The 22234-nt window shown below is 40.6% G+C and overlaps 1 protein-coding gene across 1 annotated transcript; it reads right to left on the bottom strand.

Annotated features, from left to right (window-relative positions):
- Nucleotides 1-106: 106 nt before the first annotated feature.
- jupa (junction plakoglobin a) lies at nucleotides 107-19954 on the bottom strand. The gene is made up of 16 exons (XM_085277693.1): nucleotides 19800-19954; nucleotides 9011-9045; nucleotides 8412-8579; nucleotides 8071-8324; nucleotides 7261-7499; nucleotides 6487-6688; nucleotides 6054-6198; nucleotides 5771-5874; nucleotides 5321-5659; nucleotides 4752-4904; nucleotides 4532-4651; nucleotides 4231-4381; nucleotides 2984-3105; nucleotides 2753-2792; nucleotides 1909-2046; nucleotides 107-1130 (listed from the first exon to the last, which is right to left on the bottom strand). The coding sequence occupies exons 2-15, from the start codon at nucleotides 9021-9023 to the stop codon at nucleotides 1910-1912; spliced, it is 2187 nt and encodes a 728-aa protein (XP_085133819.1). The 5' UTR covers nucleotides 9024-9045; nucleotides 19800-19954; the 3' UTR covers nucleotides 107-1130; nucleotide 1909.
- Between the last annotated feature and the right edge of the window lie 2280 nt (nucleotides 19955-22234).

Here is a 22234-nt window from a genome sequence, read left to right on the forward strand (position 1 = left end):
TCGTACTGGGTTGGACCCAAATGATAAGCGTAAGAAAATGGATGTACAGAAAACGAGAAAAAGCACATTTCTGATTTATAACTCAATAAACATGAACACAAGAACATTTTGAATATATATCCTTTATTTTTATTAAACAAAATTTAAGTAAAAACTCTTAATAAGTAGAAAGACAAATTTCCCTGTCAGTAGTTTTTTTTTTTTTTCAACCACAGCTGTATTATCTCATGTGTTTACTACGGAGTTGGACAAATCTGTTGCACAAGTATGTAAATGAGGTTTTTTTTCAGTGGCTACATATGATTTCCTCTCTAAATTCATTTTAAAATCAAAGGCATCTCTTTCCTTATTTTCTGGTAATTGTGCATAATGTGAAACTTTCCCAGTAAATAACTTATAAAAGTTGAAGATGACTCTTGAAAACAAACAAACAAATAAAGCAACCGTACTGATCAACTACAGTCCAAATAAAACACATCAGATGATTACAGAAGAGAAGGGAGCAGCTGTACAGTGTTAGCTCGAGTATCTCCGCTTCTCCCCATTTGCTCACGTCTACTAAATTTTGTGACACGTGAAAGGAGCGTTAACCACCTCTTCGCTGACTCTTGGGCCACGGTGTGAGAAAACTGACAGTATATAGAGCCAAAACTACAGCAAAGTCAGAAATGTGTCTTACAAAGGCGTTAAGCGGAGTTGGTGAGTTGGTGCACTGTGCACGCTGAGCCACCTCTGGCAGTGTTTTCAACTATTATTCTCTTTTTCTTTCTTTTCTTAAAAAAAGAAAAAGCTACGATTATCATCACAAAATAAAATCTCTTTGGCATAGAATACCCACCCAAAAGCGTAAACAACCACGCACACTCATGCACTCACTCTTAGAAGGTTCTTAAAAAAACAAAACAAACTACAAGCATCAATGTCAAAATTATAATCTGCAAAATTATGCTATAAAACAAAGTTGAGCCCTGTTAAGATTATGAGTCCCATACTCGGCAATAATTGTATATATTACATCAGGTGGCGAGCAGAGGAAAAAGACCTTTCGTGATGACCACGTTCTACTCTTCTGTGTCCCGTTACATCCTAAATCAGCTCTTTGCTGCCTTCTCCTCGTCTGCTTCTTTCCCCTGAAAGAATACAATTTAAAAAAAGAAAGTTATTATTTCACAAAAACAAAAAAGTGTTTTTATCTTTTTTCCTTGCTCTGAAATGAGCAGGACTTTATTTGAAAAAGGGTGATAACATTTTGCTGTTAAAGCATTTCAGAGGTACAGGCTGCAGTGCTTTTAAAGTGCATTAGTACACTACATTAAAACCACTGATAAGTGAAGTCAATGGCATTGATCATCTCTTTATAATTTAATGTTCTGCTGGGAAACGCTAGGTCACGGTATTAATGTGGATGACACGCCTTTCAACACCCACAGAAATGGCTTAAGATGTTTACCCAATCGCCAAATTCCCAAGAATCTAATTTTTACTGATAATTTCAGGCTGCACAGAGAAGCCGCCTCACAATTCCCAACATCCAAATCATCCGCTGTCAATGACCCACTGTTAGACACTACAGGACACTCCCACAGGATCTTATACAGTGGATATCACACAAGTGGTTTAAATATTGTGGCTGATCACAATATATAACAAGAAAATAACATTTCAAAAAAGTACAGAGATAAATTCTACACGCTGTAAAAGGCATTTAAGTGTTTCTTCTGTGTTTTTAAGAAACCTTAGAGAACATAAGAATTTGATCTTTTACTTATACAAGTTCAAGATTATGCTTTTGAAGCTTGGACTTTGTGCACACACACAAACAAATGGCATTATTTCTCACACAGTCCCGATCAGCTGAGTCTAAATAAAGTAAGATGACTGGCTGAAGTAACATTAGCATCTACTGACCTTAATAATGGTCAGGTGGGTACTGTTGTCTTTCGTAGGGCAAACTGGCTGCGTATTCGTCATGCATCATAGTTCCATCCATGCTGTCCATGGGCATGTCACCTGGATATCCGTATCCTTGGAAACCAGCATCTAGCTCTGCAAAACAAGATGTGTAATTATTATATTAAGGCACATTTCTGGATTACTGGGATCAAACTGAGGGAGAAAAAAAAAAAAGATTAATTTTTTTATTTTTTTTACTTAGTTGGATCAGAGTAAGAAACAAAATACCAAAACCATAAAAGGAAAAAAGGCAAGTAAAGGAAAGGATAGGACGAAGATGCAAACATAGATAATGAAGAAACACCACAATGGGGGCGAGAGGAAGACCTTAACTTGATAATAATGAAAAGGAAATGATGTATCAGGAAATCAAACACAGAAACAAACAAACACAATGTTGTTTTCAATGTATTCGTTTTAGATTTTCTTAGATTCTGGTATAATACACCTTGACTGGGGAAAAATTATATAACTAACAAAGCACAGATGGAAAGAATTGATAAAAAAAGCAAGTTTAAAATTAATTTAAGAAGATATAACTGACGGTTCATGCGAATCTCAAATTAAAATTTTTACTTTACGGTACATGAAAAATAAGTAGCCATTTGTTTTTTGTGCTGAGCTTTGTGATGAGCTCATTCTTATAGCTGCCAAATAATGAAAGTAGTTTGTAAGCAGCAGCAGGGAGGCAACCTGCTAACAAATTATTGCGCTTTCATGCTGCGGCTGCTCTCCGTGGTGTAGTGACCCACTGCTGAGGAATGTGCTGTATGTGCACATTTCAGCCACAGTTACTCACCATCGGGATAGGGTCCCTCCATGACAGCTGTGTTGTGGGCCTGCAGATAAGTCACGAGAGGGCAAAGGTCAAATGAAGCCAACACTTTGATATAGAAAGATTTTTAATGCCACAAAAATGCCAAGATGTATTTGACACAGAAACAACCGACGTGAATAAACAAGTCTACGAGAATCTTCATTAATCTTCAGCTGTCGTGTTGGTGCATCAGAGGGTGCCACACCCACTCACCATCTCCCAGGCAGCGGGATCGTTTTTGAACAGAGAGTGTGTGAGCTCCACAGACACTCGCTTCCTGTAGTCTGAGTTCTTATCCTCGGAGATGCGGAAGAGGACGGCTGCGGCGTAAGTAGCTGGAGGGGAAAGAATAAGAAAACAGTCAGTGGTCGGGGTCAGCGTTAGTTAATAAACTTTGAAAGCTTAATATCTGGAACAGAATGTCCTTTACTTTGAGCCTCAGCACATTGGTGCAAAATAAAATGACCAACAGTGCGGTTTACAGTGGTTGATCTATGAGTAAGCGTGGCCTTTTTAAACATCTAGAGCTCAACGTTTTAGAGTTTACAAGTATAACAGAGAGCATATAAGACAAAAAAATGCATTTTATTTTTTTGGTGTGAAATCCTTCCTACCTGAAGTCATTCCTGATAAAGAAATGTGCAGCTACATCCTGTTTATTTAAGGCTTATTATACTTCATTTGGTTCATTTGGGCTTTTTCCTCCTTAGCAATGTAATTATAGTGACAGACTGTTGTATCTGCAAGAGCTTCTAAATGTGAAGCTACAGCAGGGGTGGGCAATCTCAGTCCACGAGGGCCGGTGTCCTGCAGGTTTTAGATGTGTTCTCGAACCAACACAGCTGATTTAAATGGCTAAATTAGCTCCTCAACATGTCCTGAAGTTCTCCAGAGGCCTGGTAACGAACTAATCATGTGATTCAGGTGTGTTGACCCAAGGTGAGATCTAAAACCTGCAGGGACACCGGCCCTCGTGGACTGAGATTGCCCACCCCTGAGCTACAGCCAGTTAACCTGCGTCAGCATAAAATAAAATGGAAACAGGGTTTAAAAAACAACAACAACAAAACAGAATAAAACAGCCCAAAATATGAGTACCTGCAGTGCTAAAGTGTACATATTAGCATGTTATATCTTCTTGTTTGTTAAACTGAATTAACCAGGACAACAAGCTGGTGTTTCTGTAGCATCTACAATAAAGACCGAACCTAACAACAAGAAAACAGAATTTCACACAACAATGTTTCCATTATTGTGTATTCTTAAAATGTAGTTTGCAACATTTCATTATGGAATGCGTAGAAAAGTATAATGACTCGCAAAATGGACTTGTGCAAGTGCCTGGAAACTGCACTTACAGTAAGCACAGCACTTGAGTAAATCGACTTTGTTATTTTCCATCTATGACTAAATGCTACGTTACAGTAAGCTAATTACAGTGCATTATGTGCATGTTTTACCAATGCCCTCGTTGTTGGAGTGCAGCAGCTCCATCAGTGGAGCCGAAGCGCCCTCGGCGTCGATGAGCTCAGCTGATGGTTTGTCCACTGCCAGCTCGCACAGGACGCCTGCTGCCACGCGCTTCACGTTGTCCACTGGAGAGTAGAGAAGCTGTAGAAGACAAGAAAAAAATAAGTTTAAGAAAAACAAACATAAGTGCGAATTGAAAGTAAGTAAGTGAAGTTTATTTATTAAGCGCATTTCATAGACAGGCTGTCACAAAGCTAATTGTAAAGGCTTCGTTTCTGTTTCTTTGTTTACCTGGACAAACAAAGGAATGGTCTGGAGATTGGCGATCTCTGCTCTGTTAACAGGATCTCTGGCTAGTATGTGCAAAGCTCCTGTGCAGCCCTCCACAATCTCCTCCATCCTCACTCCATCCTGAGAACAAAACATGAATAGAAAAAATGTGATTCTACAGAAATGCTACAATGTCGACAGAGGGATCATAAACGTCCTTTGACATGAGCCCATCATGTACCTGGTATGTCTGCTGGTTGGATGAGCCATGTTTCTGGGCATCCTGGTGGGCTTTGAGCAGCAGGTTGATCAGACGGGGGACTGCTCCTGCATCCCTCAGAGGGGCCTGGTTCTCGTCGCACAGGGCCAGGTTACGGATCAGGCCAACCGCAGCCTTCAGGCAAGAAAAAACAAGCAAAGATAGACTGATTATGCAGTTCTGTTATTGGTCAGCAAGTAAAATGACTGGAATGATCTCAAACTTTTGTTTTCATTAGAATGTGGTGTTCTGTTTTTCCCCCTAAATCCCAGTCTTGTAAAACATACTGCTCCTGCTGTCATGTGCATTTCATGCTCTTTCAGGATGGCTGAAACTCTGGCTCTCTGCCCTACTTGCCATCCACTTTGGCCATCTGTCCAGCTCCCAGTGTCTACCACTGAACTCTTTAAAGTACTTATTTCACAGTCTTTAATATTTTTTCCAGCATAAAACCACCTTCTTTCAGTCAGATCCTTTCTTCCATAAATTACCACATTTCTGTTGCGCACATTTTTGCCCCACTTTAGAATATCCTTCCCTCTTTTAACTACCTTGATGACAGGCCAGTAGTAGGGTTGGTTGAGCAGCTTGACAATGGGAGGGATGCCATAATGTTTCCTCACTGCATGCTGTGCCATCTCAGCCTGCTGGTGGCGTGAAGTCAGGTGGCGTAGAGCGCAAATGGCGGGTTCAGTCACATCCTCCTTCTCACTGGCACGCAATATGGCATGGATGAGAGCCTCAACGCCATTGCTCTGAGTGACCAGAGATTTGTTATGGGCATTATTGCATGTGAGGTTAGACAGGACGCCGGTCGCACAGGTGAGCATATTGATGTCATCTGAACTGAGCAGGCCAACCAGCTGCTGCAGCAGGCTGTCCATACCCTCCTGAAAGAAAGAAAAAAAGATAGATATTCCCCATTAGTTACTGGTGGGTGGAAATATAGCAAAAAGAACGTGAGAAAAAAAAAAAGTAAGTAAGTAAAGCTGGACTCAGACCTGTTTGGTGGCAGCATCAGAGAGGTTCCTGAGAGTCCAAAGGCAGTTTTGCGTCAGACGCTGGCTAGAGCCAGTAATATGTTTGCCTAGAGCCTGCATGCCACCTGCAGGGAAGAGAGAAGTAAAATTACTCAGCTCTCAACAACATTTAATAAATTATGCTATCAAGAAACACAGTTACCAAGGAGCCATTGGCCCCTGTTCAGATAACACAAAGCTGACACACCTGTATGACTAGCTTGTGCACACAGGTGTTTCAACACAGAAAACCTATATCACATACCAGCCTCTACAATGGCGGGTTTGTTGCTGGGGCACACAGAGAGGACTTTGAGCACACGGCTTGTGGTCCACAGCAACTTCTCGTAGTTGTAGTTTCTCATGATATGAACGAGACCTTCGGGGCCCCCGTTGGCAAGGATGATCAGCTGTTAAACAAAGACCTTTATGAAAACAAATTCTTACATTTTACAATGCACACTTCTAACTAAGCCATGACTTTCCTGGCACCTGTCAATTCATTACACTAAGCAAACAAACAACCACACCCAGCCAGCACCTGAACACCTCTGTTCTCATGCCACACCCAAAGCAAAACACATGCACACACACGCACGGCACTGTCGACGGTTTCAGATTGCAGTCATTGTGTAACGTAAGCACGTGGTAACAAAACACAAAACAAGTGCAAACTAAAATAATAAATTCACACACACCTTGCTCTCCTGGTTGCCGTATGACAGCAGCTGCAGACAGTCTGTGGTGATGGCCAGGAACTTGGGGTTACTCTTCTTCAGCAGGGGAACCATTCTCTGCAGTCCATCTGCCAGACGAACGGCCATCTTAGCTCCTTCCTGGTGCAGCAGCAGGTTGTGAAGCGTGGTGATGGCGTAGAAGAGCACAGATTCCACAGGGGAGCTGTGGGAGCAACGAGGAAGAGAAACATGCGTGTTTAGCGTGCGTCACAAAATAATCCTGTCTATTTTTCGTTTGAGCCAATTGTGTTTTTCCTTATTTTCCACCAGATATATGTATATATTAGTTAGTGGTTGATAGCTCATAGTGAGCATGGCCTAAGCTTCAAATACGTCAGTGCCCTTACCAGTAATCCCTGTGAGTCAAAAGCTCACTTGTTCATTGGACAGAAGTTAATCATCTTGTTCCATTTAGATCTAGCTGATGGGAGGAACAATAAAGCTTCCCACCAGGCTTCCAGCATTGAAGGCTAATGCTGTCAGCTTACTCAAATAATATTAAAAACTTACTACAAACTGTTATTTCCTTCTACATATAACTGCACGGTAGCTGCACTGGAAAATACTTCAACACATTGCCACAGAGCGCATCTTAACAAGGATTTAATGCAACTTTGAGTGACTTTTCTAAAATATTTTGAGTTTTTAATGCAAATATGTCCTATTAACCATAATAAAAAAGTATTTCTAGCAGACCACAAGTGAAAATTTGACCCATTTGTAAACCAGCAGCACCTGAGCATGCGGACTAGAGCAGGGATTCCTCCTGACTTGAAGATAGAGAGCAGGCCCTCTCTCTGGTGGGACAGGTTGTGGAGGATGCTGGCCGTGGCTTTTGCCGTCTCCATGTCGCTTGTGTTCTGCATGGCTCGCACCACGGCCGCCACCATCTGAGGGGACTGCATCAGTGCACGGCGGGATGCCTCCTTGCGTGTAAGCTGGTTCACAATCTGTGCAGCCTTGCTGACTACCACCTTATGAGAGATGGAAGGGGAAGGTATGAGTTAATTTGTACAAGGGAAAATTAAACACCAAAGTTCTTAAATCTTCCTATTCAGAAGGTAATACAATGTACATGGCATTTTTTTCTGAATTTGATATTCACTTAGTAATTATCAGAAATCTAGATAACCTTCAATTATTTGACTTATTTGGTCAAAAATAGAAAGCTACTGCTAAGGGTGGTGGGCTAGGCAGTACACAATCCCCAGGGAAAGCAAGTTTAACGCTTTACAGTTTGTTTCCATCAAGGAAATTACACAAGAATGAGTGAACTGAGTTTGGCTGGCATATTTTGTGATGTTTTGACTGATTCGGATTTATTGTTATCAATCCTCATGCCAGTATAAGCATGAAGACTGCAGCCAGCACTATATTTAGCACACAGACATGACCACAGTATTGATGTCTTATTATTAGCACAATTTTAAACTTATTCCTTCGCTAGATCCATTAATGACTTAGTAATTATTTTAGAAAGTTTAACAAAATATTTATAGACTGTGTTTGTTTGTATCGACGCGGGCACATCTTCGTTTTCATCACCTGGTCTTCATCGTTGAGCAGTTTGGTGAGCTCTGGCACGGCACGTGTGGCTAGCTCGGCATCGTCCTGGTAGTTGATCAGATGGATGATGGCGGTCTTGAGCATCTGAGAGGGCTCGGCCAGGCGCTGGACGTTAGTCATCTGGGACGGGTCTGTCTGAGTCGACAGAATGGTGGTGCCTCCCTCCAGTGTCTCTGGAAACATTGCAGCTCGCACCCTCTGAGCTCTGGTCATAACGCTTTGGGGATCCATGTCTATTGAGAAGCGAGATGATGAGGTTGATGATGTAGTCTAGGTGTATTTAAGCCAAAGTTACAGCATGTTAGCTGGTCTGTCCTTACCAGGCTCCTGCATTGTCACAGTGCTGGTCATGGTGTACTGCTTAGATATGGTGAAATCGCCGTCATCATCTCTGACTGTGGTGGCTCCAGACTGGATGCCTGAGTCTAGACCATACATCGTCTGTTGCCACTCTGCCACCTTTACTTTGCCAGTTTCCATCTCACGCACTGCCAAGGAAGGAGAGAGGAAATCAAAGGTTTTAAAAGTAACTTAAAGTAATTAACAGATTTCATGAAGATTAAGAAACTGCTCTTTATTAAAACCTTTGTGTAGATCAGTTTTTCTTTCTCCCAAGATAAACACAGTTGTTTTTTTTAACCAAAGTAATAAAAATTTTATAGCAGGAACCTGTAGTTATACTTTATTTTAAGGAAGTGATTTCAATGCAAACACTGAACACAATACTTGGAAGTAGAAAAGGTCAAGCTCAAACTGTTCAGGTCTATTTTGAATGAAGTGATAGAGACTGAGGTGAAATCAACGAATCACACAAATACAACCAACATTAAGCTGCTGCCTTGTCAAAACAGAATTTACAGAAGAGGAAATAAAAATCGGAACATAAAATATGATCATGAAATTGAGCTGATTTACTTACTCTGCATTGCCATCCTTTCTTCCGATGGAGCAAACCTAAAAACAAACACACAGAGAAATCCAACGTCAGTGTTTCCACCATTTCACCTCATACAACGGGTAAATACACGCATTCCTACAAACCCTTTTTGCACGAATTAGTGAATAAACTGTCTACTTCTTTCCACGAGACAGCTTACTGAGTATGGGGGTGGCACGAGTTGGACACTTCCCCACTGGAAATTAAAGCACTGAGCAGAGTGACTTGCAAAGAGAGAAGGGAGAGCAAAGTGAGTAAAGTGACAGCTGTAATGTAAAAATGCTAAGCAGGGTGAGTGACCTTTAACCCCAGGTCTCCACCCATGCAGTCATGGGAGCAGCCCACTGCTGATATGTGGCAATCAGGAACCTGCTCATCAGGTTTCAATTCCACTTTGAAAGTGTGTATGTAGATGACTCCCCAACACACCTTTAAAGTAATAAAAAACAACCAAAAAACCCCAACAACACACACCCTTACCTTCACTTTAATTTTGTCTTTATATTTACATGCCCACCAAAAAACCTGGATTTTAAAACTACGACCCTTAATCATAGAGGCCAAATAAACTACTTAAGTCCGCTAAATACTTGGTTTCACTTTAACAATCCCCCAACTTGTGCAACTACCTGCTACCTGTCGGTGCATGTTTGTTCATCATGCTCTTGGTTTATCATGCAAATACTTCCTCTCACCCCCGACAGGTTTCTACATGGCTGAACTGCAGTTAGGTTTTTAATGTGCTTCGCCATTAAACCCTCTGCAAAAAAAGAGCAAAACTAGTACATGTGAAATATTTAGAAAAGATTATGAGGAAAACGTAAATGTATCCTCTCAGAAAAATTCAATGTAATAGTGGTGTTTTTGTATACAGGAAGACAGATTATTCTTGGAAGTGGCCTCCCAGACCCAAAATAAACCCCCATGGTTACAACATGCATGGAAGTTTTCTGCATAGTTCTGTAGTCTTAATGTCATTCACCCTGAATTTCAGAGAAACCTGCATTTGCAATAGCTGCTGGTCACTGGATGTGTCATACAGTCTACAGTATTGCATTCACTTTGCTGCTTATGAGCGTTTTCAAATGTTAGACTTTTACAGGATTGTTTGCCGAACATATCGCCGGGATGGGTTATGTGTGTGATGGTTTTGCTACAGATGTACTTAATATATGAGGGTGTGTGCATTTTCTGAGAGCGCGCTTAGAATAAGAAATCTCAGATTTAATTCACAGAGCTTGTTGCATAATTGGCCATAAATAACAAAAACTATATTACAAAAACAGAGATGATCCACACACAGTAGAGACAAACAAGCAAGTGGAAAAAAAAAAGCTTTAATCTTCAAAACCCTTCTGTATGACAGCTGTTTTTAGCTTACTGTGGTTCTGCATGTAATAAGCAGCTCTGCATATCTTCCGTCTTGACTATTAATAAAACAAGTTGGGGCTAAAACCCACAATGGCAAGCTTCTGTGCTAGCATATAATGAGCCATAAACACTTAAATTACCACCTTTACCTATACGCGCCCTCAGTTCCATAGAACAAAATGTACTAAACAATGTTAAGAAAATGGAAAATACTTGAATTGAAGCTGATCAATGGGCATGCAATTACAACTTGTAAAAACAAGAACAAAGAATGTATTTGAGTCAGTCTAGTTTTCTCACGCTACTTATTTGATCTGATGTGCATGCATTACTGTTGCTAGCGGCTTTGTTTTTCATTAAAATTGATACGAAGAAGAAATTTTCACCATTTTTCAGCGTCTGTCCTCAGTTTTCTGTACGCGCCACTTTGTTTAACGAAAAACTCATTTATACGTCGACACATTTACTTTTCAACACAAAGTTATTTACTATACGGTTCATGTGCACTGGCAACATTTTCCTCTACGAGTTTCCCATGTATTGAGTCTCACTTGAGATCCTGCAGGACCAGGCCACAGAGGGCTGTCTGTGCTTGCAGCTACACGTTACCTTACAGATAACACAACTGTACCAACATTCCCCGTGCATTTCTACCTTTCTCAGTAAAGGTGTGGCCACCTTTTAAAAAATTACGAGCACTGGTTAACAGGGCAACGGGAACAACTGGACAAAAAACAAGATACAGCTTCACTAACTTTTTCAAAGGTTTTAAAACAGATAAAAGTATAATGATCCATTTATAACAAACAGTACACATCTGAGTTTGGTGCAGAATGTATGTACCTTCCTGTTGTCTGTAAATCAGGGTCAGTGTTTGTGTAGTCTTTGTTTTCCTGGGCGAGGCAGCGGGTTCAGTCAACTGTTGCAATGCAGTGACACGCCCCGCATATTGTCTAGGTAACTGAAAGTCCGCTGAAACGCTGTGCTGTGAGGGTTTTATCTGCTGTCCAATCTAAAGTCTGAAGCTCTGGGCACTTGTTTGTTGATAATTTGTCTTTTCCTCTTGGGCTTTCTTATTCTCTTTTTTCCTCCATTTGAGAAAAAAAAATCTATTGGGGAAGGGGTAGGCTACAAATTATTTAAAAGAATAAAAGATCAAAGCAAAAAAAAAAAAAAAAAACCCTGAGTGAACACAGTTTTCTATGTTCTGATGATTATAAAGTCTAACCCAGCCTTCTCCCATTGTTCAGTGCCAACAAAGAGCTGATGGTGCGTGCTGTTGTGACTGAACTTTGTTCTCTTCCAGTTAATCAGTAATATGTCCTTTCACTCTCACTGTGAAGTGCCTTTCTCCTGAATAGTCATTCCCACTGCCATTTATACACCCACACAGACAGTGACATGAAGCCATACTTCAGGAAAACACTTTTCACACACCCGTCACCTCCCACTATCTTGTTAAGCAACAGCCTCTGCGGATGATGATTTAGGAGGCTTAAAAAAACCAAAAAGCCTGCACAGTAAAACCAGGAATGTGTATCAGTAAAAGCTGCCAGTGAGGGAGGAGTGAGTTGCAACAGAAAAGCAAAGCAGAGATGGATCTTGATCAGGGCCCAGCGCTCAAACGCTGCTGTGACATTCCACACTAGTGTTGCATATTCAGTCTGAGTCGTCAATCTGTTTCTGGGAGGGAAAAAAATAATAAAGAAAAGGGGAGAACACACCAACCTTACCTAAACTTTACTCACTGACTTACTCAGAAATGTTAAATTGCTGAAACTAAGAGAAACTGTAGGGACAAGACTACTGTGACAAAGGATGAGTAACTCTAATCTCTGTAATGAGAACACATTTACTATCATGCAAATCCCTCAGGCATGTTGGAAAGGGAGTGTCTCTTCAGCAGTGACAGGCTCTCAGAAAGGGTGTGGCAGAAGAGTGCTTGGATGTGTGAGGAAGAATACACCTAATGGCTAGAGGGGATCTTACATTTTATTCCTTTCAGTATCCTCCCAATAATTATAGCTTTACAGTTGCAAACGGAGCATAGTAATGAAAAACATTCCAGCAGGCCAGATTTTGACTTTGCTGGTGTAAGCTCTTCTTTGTATCACAGCAGGAATGAATCAGGTCAGGCAAGAGGCCCAGGGGGGCTTCAGATAAACTTTGCTCATATTGCAGTTGTGTTCAAGAGGCTGTTCACATACTTTACAGTATTTGTAGTAAATGTTGCTGAGCCACATGTCGATTTAGCAGGCTGGGGTGTAAATAATATTTCTGTTGCTTTTTTCTGTTTTACTTTCTATGGATTTTTGTTTTAAAGCATAAATACTGGGGGGGGAAAAAGAAAAAAAAGCATCACAGGTCTAAATATTGAAATATTTGTAAATATGTTTTTTTTCATATTTTTTTTCTCCTGTGAAACTACAACCTGTCATTTTTACGCCAAGCTAAGCTATGCTAACTGTCCTCAGGCAGCGGCTTCATATTTAATGTAGAGAGAGGAGAGAAATACTCATATTTCCATCATGTTTTCTTTCCGTTACATAAGGAAGGAAAAAACTGTTTATGATAATTAAACATTTCTCACAGTTATGGGAGGATTATAACTGGGCTTTAGAAACATCCTTATCTGGTGGCTGTGTGAACAACCTTGCTAAACTTATTTAAAGTAACAAGCAAATAAACTTTATTATATTAGTGAACAGCTTCCTATAGCACTGGAATAGATAAACAATTTGACATACAGGACAGCCTCCCATGCACATGCACACACCCAATCACATTCATGTCCCCAGACATGTAAGCCACACTCTTCTTGCAATAAACCGTTTCCCAGATGGCTTTAACACACACCCTGCACTCCCACAGCCCAATCCTCCTGACACAGTAAATGGCCAGTTCAGCCAGCTGAGTCTGCAGTACAGTTGACATTTTCCTCTCTGCATCCTCTCTCCATAGACCCGGGGTTCAGCTGCCATGACAGGAAACAAGTTAACACATTCACAAACCCTCATGCCTTACTTGTACAACAATAGATACTATGACACTGTAATGGCAGCAGCTGGGGCTGGATAGCTGTTTGCTATAAATCAATAAGGGAGGATGTGAAGCAGTGCACAGCTAATGGATTTACCATGGTGGGTGACAGGAAGTGGTGGTCAACATTGTCTGACTCACCAACATTTCTGGGCTGTCTGCTCTGAGATGGGAAGTTTATTAGGAGAAGTTACAAACTGCGATAAGGTACTGGGGAAGAACACAGCTTGAAGCCCAGATTGTGTAAAGCACAAACTCTAAGAGAAAGCATTTGTCAACTGACTGTGACAGGCAGTTGATCAAATCCAGACCAGCGCAACGTCACCATACCAAGTGCCTAGAGAGAAGAGACAGCCAACAACACAATACTCCTATGCACTTGTGCAACACACCAAGTGAATTTGTGTAAATGTGGCAGAGTGCATCTCCTTCTTCCCTGATCTGGAAGCCTTCCCAAAACAACAAGCAGCCTCAGCCAAAGAATTTAAAAAAAGAAAGAAAGCGAAGCAACAGAATATCTAATGGGCCTTGATTTGTCAGTTGATTCACTGCAGCAGCTTTAATAAGCTGATTTAGGCCAGAGGATGCAGTGCAGTGGCTGTAAACTGCTGCGTAGTTGTTTGGTCTCCGTGGGAGCTCTCTGTGAATCAAAGGAAATGTGAGCTGTCTCAGAGGAGGTGCCTGGGTCCAGACCAGAATCAGATTACAAAAAACAGATAAAGGAGGGGGGAGTGAGTAGAAAGGGGTGTAATCTCTGTAGCAATAAACACTCAGATGCAATGCCCGCATAGAAACAAAGTTCACAGAAGTTCATGATAAGTCAGATACTGTGGGAGGAGTAGAGGTATGTCCAAAGATTATCTTCAAACCAGGAAAAGAGCTCAGCATAAAGATGTGGAAGTTAAATAGTGGAATATTTGAGCTTTATGTGTAATTCAAATCTTATGTGAAAAAACAAAACAAAAAACTTGAATTATGTTTTTATCAACAAGAAGAAGGATCCCCCCCCGTGTTGTTTGGTTCATGGTAGGAAGGAAGTGGACGAGCTGAGTTTTTGATAGCACAGTGAGCATCTGTGTTACTCTGTTTAGTGTAGAGAGGAAAAGAGTAGCTGCATTGTCCTATTGACTGCCGTTACTGTGAAAAGGAAACCACTCTCAACTGTCCCCACTGAACGCAACCAAAAAGGCTGAAGCACATCAAGATGGCACTGTGTGTTCACGGGCCAAGTTTGGTAGCCAATGCTGCATCTAAAGCCCCCTTTAAAGGCCTGACAGGGAGTTTTTTCTTGAACTGCTACTGCTACGCACCAGTGTGTATCTGAGCACTGAGGCGATGTGACAGATGATTAATTTTTCAGGGAGATTAGAGGCACGAGGGAGCGGGAGGGGTGTGCTTGGGAGAGCAGGGCAAAAATCTGAAGGGACCCTAAAGAGTACTGCAAGTTCATCTGACAAGTTTGAATTCACAGTTTGTTCATCTTCCAGAAGACTAAAACAAAACTAACATTGTTAAAAATTGAGTGACTTATTCCGACAACACGTCGTTTGGTTCATACAGTGTTGTTGTCAGATGAAAACCTGGGAAATGTCAACTTTCAAGGAACAAAGAGGGAAGAATAATAGTGTCAGTTGTCTCAAACGCCCATGCTTTTTTCAGTTTATGCAGTTTTTTGCAAAAGTGCTCACAGGCGCCAGGGTTGCACAACATTCGCAACTCATGAGAGCATAAAATCCTTCAAAAGCAGTGAACAAAGAAAAGCAACCACAGTGACTAAAGCATGGATTTTGAACTCAACATATGCAAAACCACCCTTCTTGAGAGACCTCACGTTGCCTAATTAACAGCTGAGCTTCTCCACTGATTTGCTTTCTGTTTCAACCACACCCTTTCTGCCTTTACTTTCTTGAATCTCTCGTAGAAGTGTGATTAAGGGATAGGGAGGAGGCAAAGAAAATAATAACATGACACAACTCATCAGAGTTGCTATGCTGAGACATACGACTCATCAAAAATCATCCACGTGTGAAAACTTTGTCTTTTGAGTAGGGCTGCCACGATTAGTCGACTAGTCACGATTACGTCGACCATCAGAATCGTCGACGACTGATTTAATAGTCGACGCGTCGTTTGAAGCTTTGTAAGATCGCAAAAGACGCAGGAATAAGTAGTAGGATTTAAGAGTGTAATAACGGACTGAAACAGAAGATGGCAGCACTGCATGTACAAGGATGCCAGCTGCCGTTAAACCCCGAAGAAGAAGAAGTAACTCTGTCCCAGAATTCATAGCGCTGCCCAGCTCAGTTTCCAACAATGGCGGCAGCTAGTTAGTTTTAATATTACTCTTATTATTCTTTGTGGGTCACAAAATAAACGTTTAACATATTTTCAGGCGAGAATGTAGCTGTGTAAACCTCAAATATTTGCTCAGTTTATCAAGACACCACATATTTTTCAAAAGCGCTCCGACGTTTTCGGAGACGTCTGTTACCCACTAGCTCGATAGCTAGCCGGGGGCTAGGCTCACTAGAGCCGATGAGAACACCAGACTCCCGGCAAATCGTTTTCAAACCCACCACCGTCTTTCGCTACTCAGGTTAAACATATATAAGTCACTTAGATAACTTAAAAATGTTATTGTTTGGCTTTTTGTAGTATTTTATTTGTTCCTGAGTAAATCGGTTTGGCTGAGATTAAAGTTATAGTTTTTACACAGCTGAATAAACGTCAAGCAGACAACTGATTATCAGAAGTGTGAGATGCTCGAGAATATACTCCGGTGTCCCGTTATATTTTAGATAGCAAGGAGTTTATTAAACTTCACCGAAACAATCTGCAAATTTCATTAAAATTTAATAAACTATCACCTTGTCTTTATTTTTAGTTAGCACATACCTTAAACACTTAAAGCTGTAAGCTAATGATAGTTATATAAGAGCAGATGCATGCTGCAATAAGCTGTACGTCCAATGGATCCAATGGATCTGATTAGTCGACTAATCGCAAAAATAATCGGTGACTAGTCGACTATCAAAATAATCGTTTGTGGCAGCCCTACTTTTGAGTAAGTGCCGAATCCAGTTCACTCCCTCTTTGTGTGGACACACAGTAAGTAATGAAAAACTTATCACTGGTAATGTATTCATGATGACAGCAGGAGGATTCAACTATTTCTAGAAGGCTGTTAGCATGATGCATGAGTTTTTTTTTTTGTTTTTGTTTTTTTACACAGCTTTGATAAGAGCTGACTTGAAATGACCCATGTGGTAGACTTGCCTATGTTTTTTATTTTTTAAAGTGCAAGTGATGAGAAGAAACAGCCATTAGGCCTTTGACATCTTAAGTAACGGGACCATTTCTTGCCCTTGCTTGATCCAACCAAGAGAACTGCTGAAGGTAAATAATTAACTTCAGGGACTGTCATCAGTAGAGTTCAGCTGGGCAATGTCGGCTTCACTTGCTCAGCGTTATTCAACTGCACCCTGCTAGACACTCAAGTTAGAGTTTGGTCATGACAGAAGGCATCTTTTACAACACTGGCAATTTTTGGATGACATTTCTAATAATTTAATAACTGCATTCAAGGATAATGTCATGCATTTCAAAATTAATTGCCACTTATTTTGAGTTATTGCTGGTTTGAAAAGATTGAAAATATAGAAGCACTTGTTGTTAGAGGGGTTACTTTGGGATAACAAATAATAGATGTGTGTATTTTGTCTAATTTGGACTTATATGAAAGCTTTTTTAGCAGAACATAATGCAGAAACAAAGAATGCTGGGGGGTGTTGTAGATGTAGCAGGGTGTAGCAGCTGAGCATGTGGCAGTGCAGGGTAAAACAGTTATTAAGGAATGGCCACATAATTTCTAGCTTGGACCCAGTTTAGAACAGGTGCTGGAATAACCATTTGATTGGATAATGACCAAGAAAATAAGCACCGTTATTCTGATGCATTTCCAGTTCTCTCTGTACCTTAATGAATTTTAAATATTTCAGTTTCATCATACAAGCATAACCAGCGATATCGCGGCACGGAAGACAACAATGAAACAGGCCACAGAAATTTTATCACAGATTCTGTCACAGTTTAAGAACCCCAGTACCCGTATGACATACTGTATGTTTAGTAGGCCTGAACAATATGTGCAATGGTTAATGCAGCAGTCAAATACTGAAGTGTGCACACTGGCTGCACAGTCGCCACATTTAAACATGCACTCAGACTGGATGTCGAGTGTAAATAAAATTACTTTTCTATTCCTTCACTTCATTCAGTCTTTTGCACATTCTTGTATTGTGAAAATGCAGTTTATCTAAGCTGTATTGTATTCTATAAATAATATCAGAAAGAAAAAGATTTTCCCTTTGCAGATTTGGTGTGGTCATGCCACTTCACTTTTATTTCACCCACCCACCCCAAAAAACAACCTTAAAAGAAAGAAACTCTTGTTGTAGCTGACGGGAAACTTTATCTCTGTGCCCTTTTCTCCATGGGAACAGTAAAACACAAAGGCAGACTGACATACAAACACAGAGGAGGTCGCACAATGTGTGCGCTGAGCACCTGTAACTGGAAAGGACTCAGGCCTCGTTGGACTGAGACAGAAGCAAGACGGGGAATCCACAGAAAAAATAAAACCAAGAGGGCAGGATGTATGCCATACAGTAATCCCCTTTGAAGAGTGTAGACCTATTTTTAAAACCGAAGGATCTCCTGGCCTCTTGTTCTGCTAATGTAGGACAGTATGAGGGAATTAAGCAGGAGGGGGGGAGATTATCACCGTGCCACCACAGCTGTAGCTGTGAAATCTACAGTAAGTCACCCCCCTGCTGTCCCACCACCCATCCACTCTTTCCAGACAGGGACAGCTTTCCTACTTGATGACACAGCAAGGCCATTCTGGCACAAAGTATTGGCACCCTGTCCCGTTAAAGCTGGCACACAGTCAGCAAACTCAACTGGAAACATTGGTAGAGAAAGCAGCTGGATACCACAAACCTGTTTGGCACTGTTCTTGCTGCTTTGTGACGCTTGCAGATAATTCAAACAAAAGAACAATGGATAATGTGATTTGGAGTTTGATGGTGTAGTGATTGGCTCTGTTTACTTTCCAATCCCTAATCCAACTATGTCAAATTAGGACTTTAAAACTATACTAAAGTTGGCCGCAGAGGACACCGCAGATGACTTAATCGCATAAGAAAAAAGCCGATAAGATAAAAGTCATTTGAACGGGATGCTGATTTCAGGGGATTTAGTCATGAAATCAAATGAAAGAAATTTGTGCTCCTGTGCTCCCTAAGCAGGATTAGCTGTCCTGTCAAGTCCTGAGAATCTGCAAAGGTAATGACATCATGGAAGATTTGGCAACACCTGGAGACATCACTGCTGCCTTGAAGCACAGCGTAGGAGTGTGGGGGGTGGGTAAAGAAACATCAGCATGTATCACTGTCATACGTTACAGATGTGCACCCACGGACAACTCATCCCCTCAGGCACAGTTAGCTAACACTGTTTGTTTACAGACTCAACATCACTGTCATAGTTGGTAAAGCGGAAGATCTGATGTGAAAGTGCTTGTTTTTGTCCAACCACATCCAAAGCTAAAAAAAAAACAAAAACCCCAACCTCTTATAAAAAAAATAGACATTCAAGACATTAAAAATAGTGAATAATACCCACCATTACTAGACAATTAAAACACCTACTTACTAATTTTATGTTAATCCACTGATCTTTCATAAGTTAACGGGGAAAATGTTTTTTGTTTTTGGGTCTGCTTCAGTGTGACTTTTACACCATTTCTGTTAAAGGACGAAATAGAAATGGCAAAATCTTTTTTTTTTGTCTCCGATTCACGGAAACACACAAATCCAAGCGATTTATCTTCAACACCACCAACAACCAACGACACGACGGGGTCTATTGACAAGTGACGACGTGTAGCTGTATGGTCGATACTGGGGCTAAATGTCGTTATCTTTGGGCAGAGAGAGAGTAAGGGAGCTCTTGCACTTTAAAAAGTTTAAAAAGAAAGAAAGAAAGAAAAAAACTGTCCACCACAAGAGAACAAACTTTTGGTGGCTGTAGAGCTGGCGCAGTAGGCTGCTCCCTAACAACAGGCAGTAGTGGTTTGAGGCATGCGGAAATGAATTCCTAATAGAAAGCATCTGAATTTGCATCCAGGTAAGCAACAAAGAGAAACGAAATTACCCCACACAAACACATAAGATGTTTTTTTTAATAGAATAAACGATAATAACTACACACCAAACAAACCGATAAATACATAAATAAGCGTTCACAGACGCTAAGGGCAGTAAAATCTGTCGGAAAAGGTAGATTTAGTGAATCTTACCTGTCTTAACACACGGCCGTATTTTAGATTATTCCGTGCTTGCTTGTTTCTAATGACTCCTTTGGTCGGCACAAGACTCCGCTCTTTATTTCTTTTCACTTCTCCACACTCTGCCTCCCTGCAGCTGGCCACCAGTCCTCTGAACAAAAAAAAATGAGTAAAAGGAGCGTTACCTCACCCTGACTCCGCCTCCTCGAAGACTCCACCCACATCGTCCACAATGGGAGGGAATTTTATGGCTAGGCACTACAATAAACTGTGAAGTTGAACAGTTTAGTTCGGTTTAAAAAGTTTACTTCTGTCTTTATTGTACCGTTGCTACGGTGCGTAGATTGTCACTGTTTTGCCCTTTGATACAACAGCGAATATTTCAAAGTCAACTTCATTCTTTTATTTGAAGGGACACTGACTGACACCGATTAAAAAATACTTTCGATTTTGTAAAGCACGGTATACAAAATGTGTACAGCACCACATATATGTATTGCAGCCTGTTTAAGTGTGTTTTATGTTCTATTTCTTGTAGTGACTACTGTGAAATCGAGCGCTAACAGCCATGTCTTTCACCTGTATGACGATCGACCACACCTTACGGTTACAACACGAAACCAGACCAAAGAATGAGTCACAGCAGTCGGGAAGCGATACTCACTCAGTTGACAGAGATACTGATAATGTTGATTATGTGTGTCTGCGTCATGCGCATTTGACATAGTGGAGTTTTCATCATTGTTTTAAGCTCTATGTGGGAAGTGGCAGAAAGAGAAGCGAGACTACATCAGAATGAATACATGTTCAGTAGAAAGAGGTTTTGAAATCAGAAGCTAAAATTCTATTTTGAGTTTTTAAATGCTTAATTTTTTTTTTGAAATTAAAAATCTCAACAGTGACAAAACTCAGTGAAGATGTACTATACACTAATGTTTTCATATCTACCCACCTTATCTACCCTCATGAACATGATGAGGAGAAGAGGAAGCCCCCCCCACACCAACCAACAAACAAACAAACCAACCAAAAACTAGGTCACATTTAGCTCATTGCAATGGTTTTTTTTTTTAAAGAATCCATCTGTACAAGGTAAATTATAATATCTACAGTATAGATAGTATGCATTAATAATAAAAATTTGAAGAGGTATATGAAAATAAAACAAAGTGGGAAAAATAATAATGTTCTGAGCTCCATATACTCAAAAATTTACAAAAGGAAATAGTGAGTGACATAAATAAAGACATCATTAATTGGTGTGGAGTAGACATAAAAATATTTATTTTTTCAAGACAAGCGTCCAAAATGTTTTAGCAAAAATTAAGAATTTAAACGACTTAATTAATTTAGACATTTAACCTCAAGGAATCAACTCCACTGATAATCAAATACAGCTCTCAATGCCTGTTTCCCTGTTTACTGTCATACCAATTGTCTAATCAGGCAAAAACTTTCCAGTCCTCTGGGCTACTAAGGTTTAAAGTATATATATATATTTTTTTTTTGTCCAGGTTATCTTGAAATCTCTGCCTGACTGTCTGTCTCTGTATTTGTTTGTTGTGCTGTGCATGTCCTCCTACACAATCAGGAACTGAGCAGCCAAACTTGACATATCTTAGGTCGTATTTAAGGCTCTTATCTATAAGAGATATTGTGGGTGGGTTATTGTGATGTGTTGCCCAGCAACCACAGAGTATTTGGCTAAATGTAACCATTTTTAATGTGTTTATTTATTTGTTTATTGCATTTATGCATGTCCAAGCCTAATAGAAGCACTGTATTGCTTTAATTTCACGGCCAGAAGCGCAAACAAGCCAACAATCCTGTAGGATGATCATGTGCTAGTATATATAAATGTAAATAATGGGAAAATGAGATTTCTGGTGAATACATATTAAAAACAATGCAGCACACTGGCTATGAGCAGACGCTCCTCTAACTGTCGATATGAAACACTCAGACTGGATGGACTCATAGAGGTCAGGCTGAGTTCTCAGTCCTGCCTCGGGCTGTATTGTCATGGCTCTCCCTTATGTGACCACAGTGACAGTTATCATCTGTGCCTCCAACAAAGAAAGAGACAGCAGCAGAGGGAGATCAGGCCACTGCTGATTATATAGGCCATTATATTTGTCGGAGTGAATGTGAGGGCCGACAGTCCACTCTTTAAAAATAGCTTCAGGCCCAATTGACACTCTTGGCTTTTCACGAGCTGCTCGGGGGGCTTGATGAGTATGAGATTGCTCACTGAATGGAACAGTGACTTCAACTTGCTGTCTGATTCTGGATTTTACTGTCACAAGTATGACTTTAACTTTTATTTTGCAAGCCTTTAACTTTGGCTTTCTAAGATGTCCCTGGATGTTGGACACGGGGGCTGCAGTGACATGAATGGTGCCTTTGTCTAGAACACAGCAGGCTCTTTATTTTGAAAATTAGCCAGG

The sequence above is a fragment of the Mchenga conophoros genome, linkage group LG6 (genome assembly GCF_057382185.1).
Source record: "Mchenga conophoros isolate Kocher_MC1m ecotype Shallow Benthic linkage group LG6, M_conophoros_male_GT1.1, whole genome shotgun sequence".
Lineage (NCBI taxonomy): Eukaryota > Metazoa > Chordata > Actinopteri > Cichliformes > Cichlidae > Mchenga > Mchenga conophoros.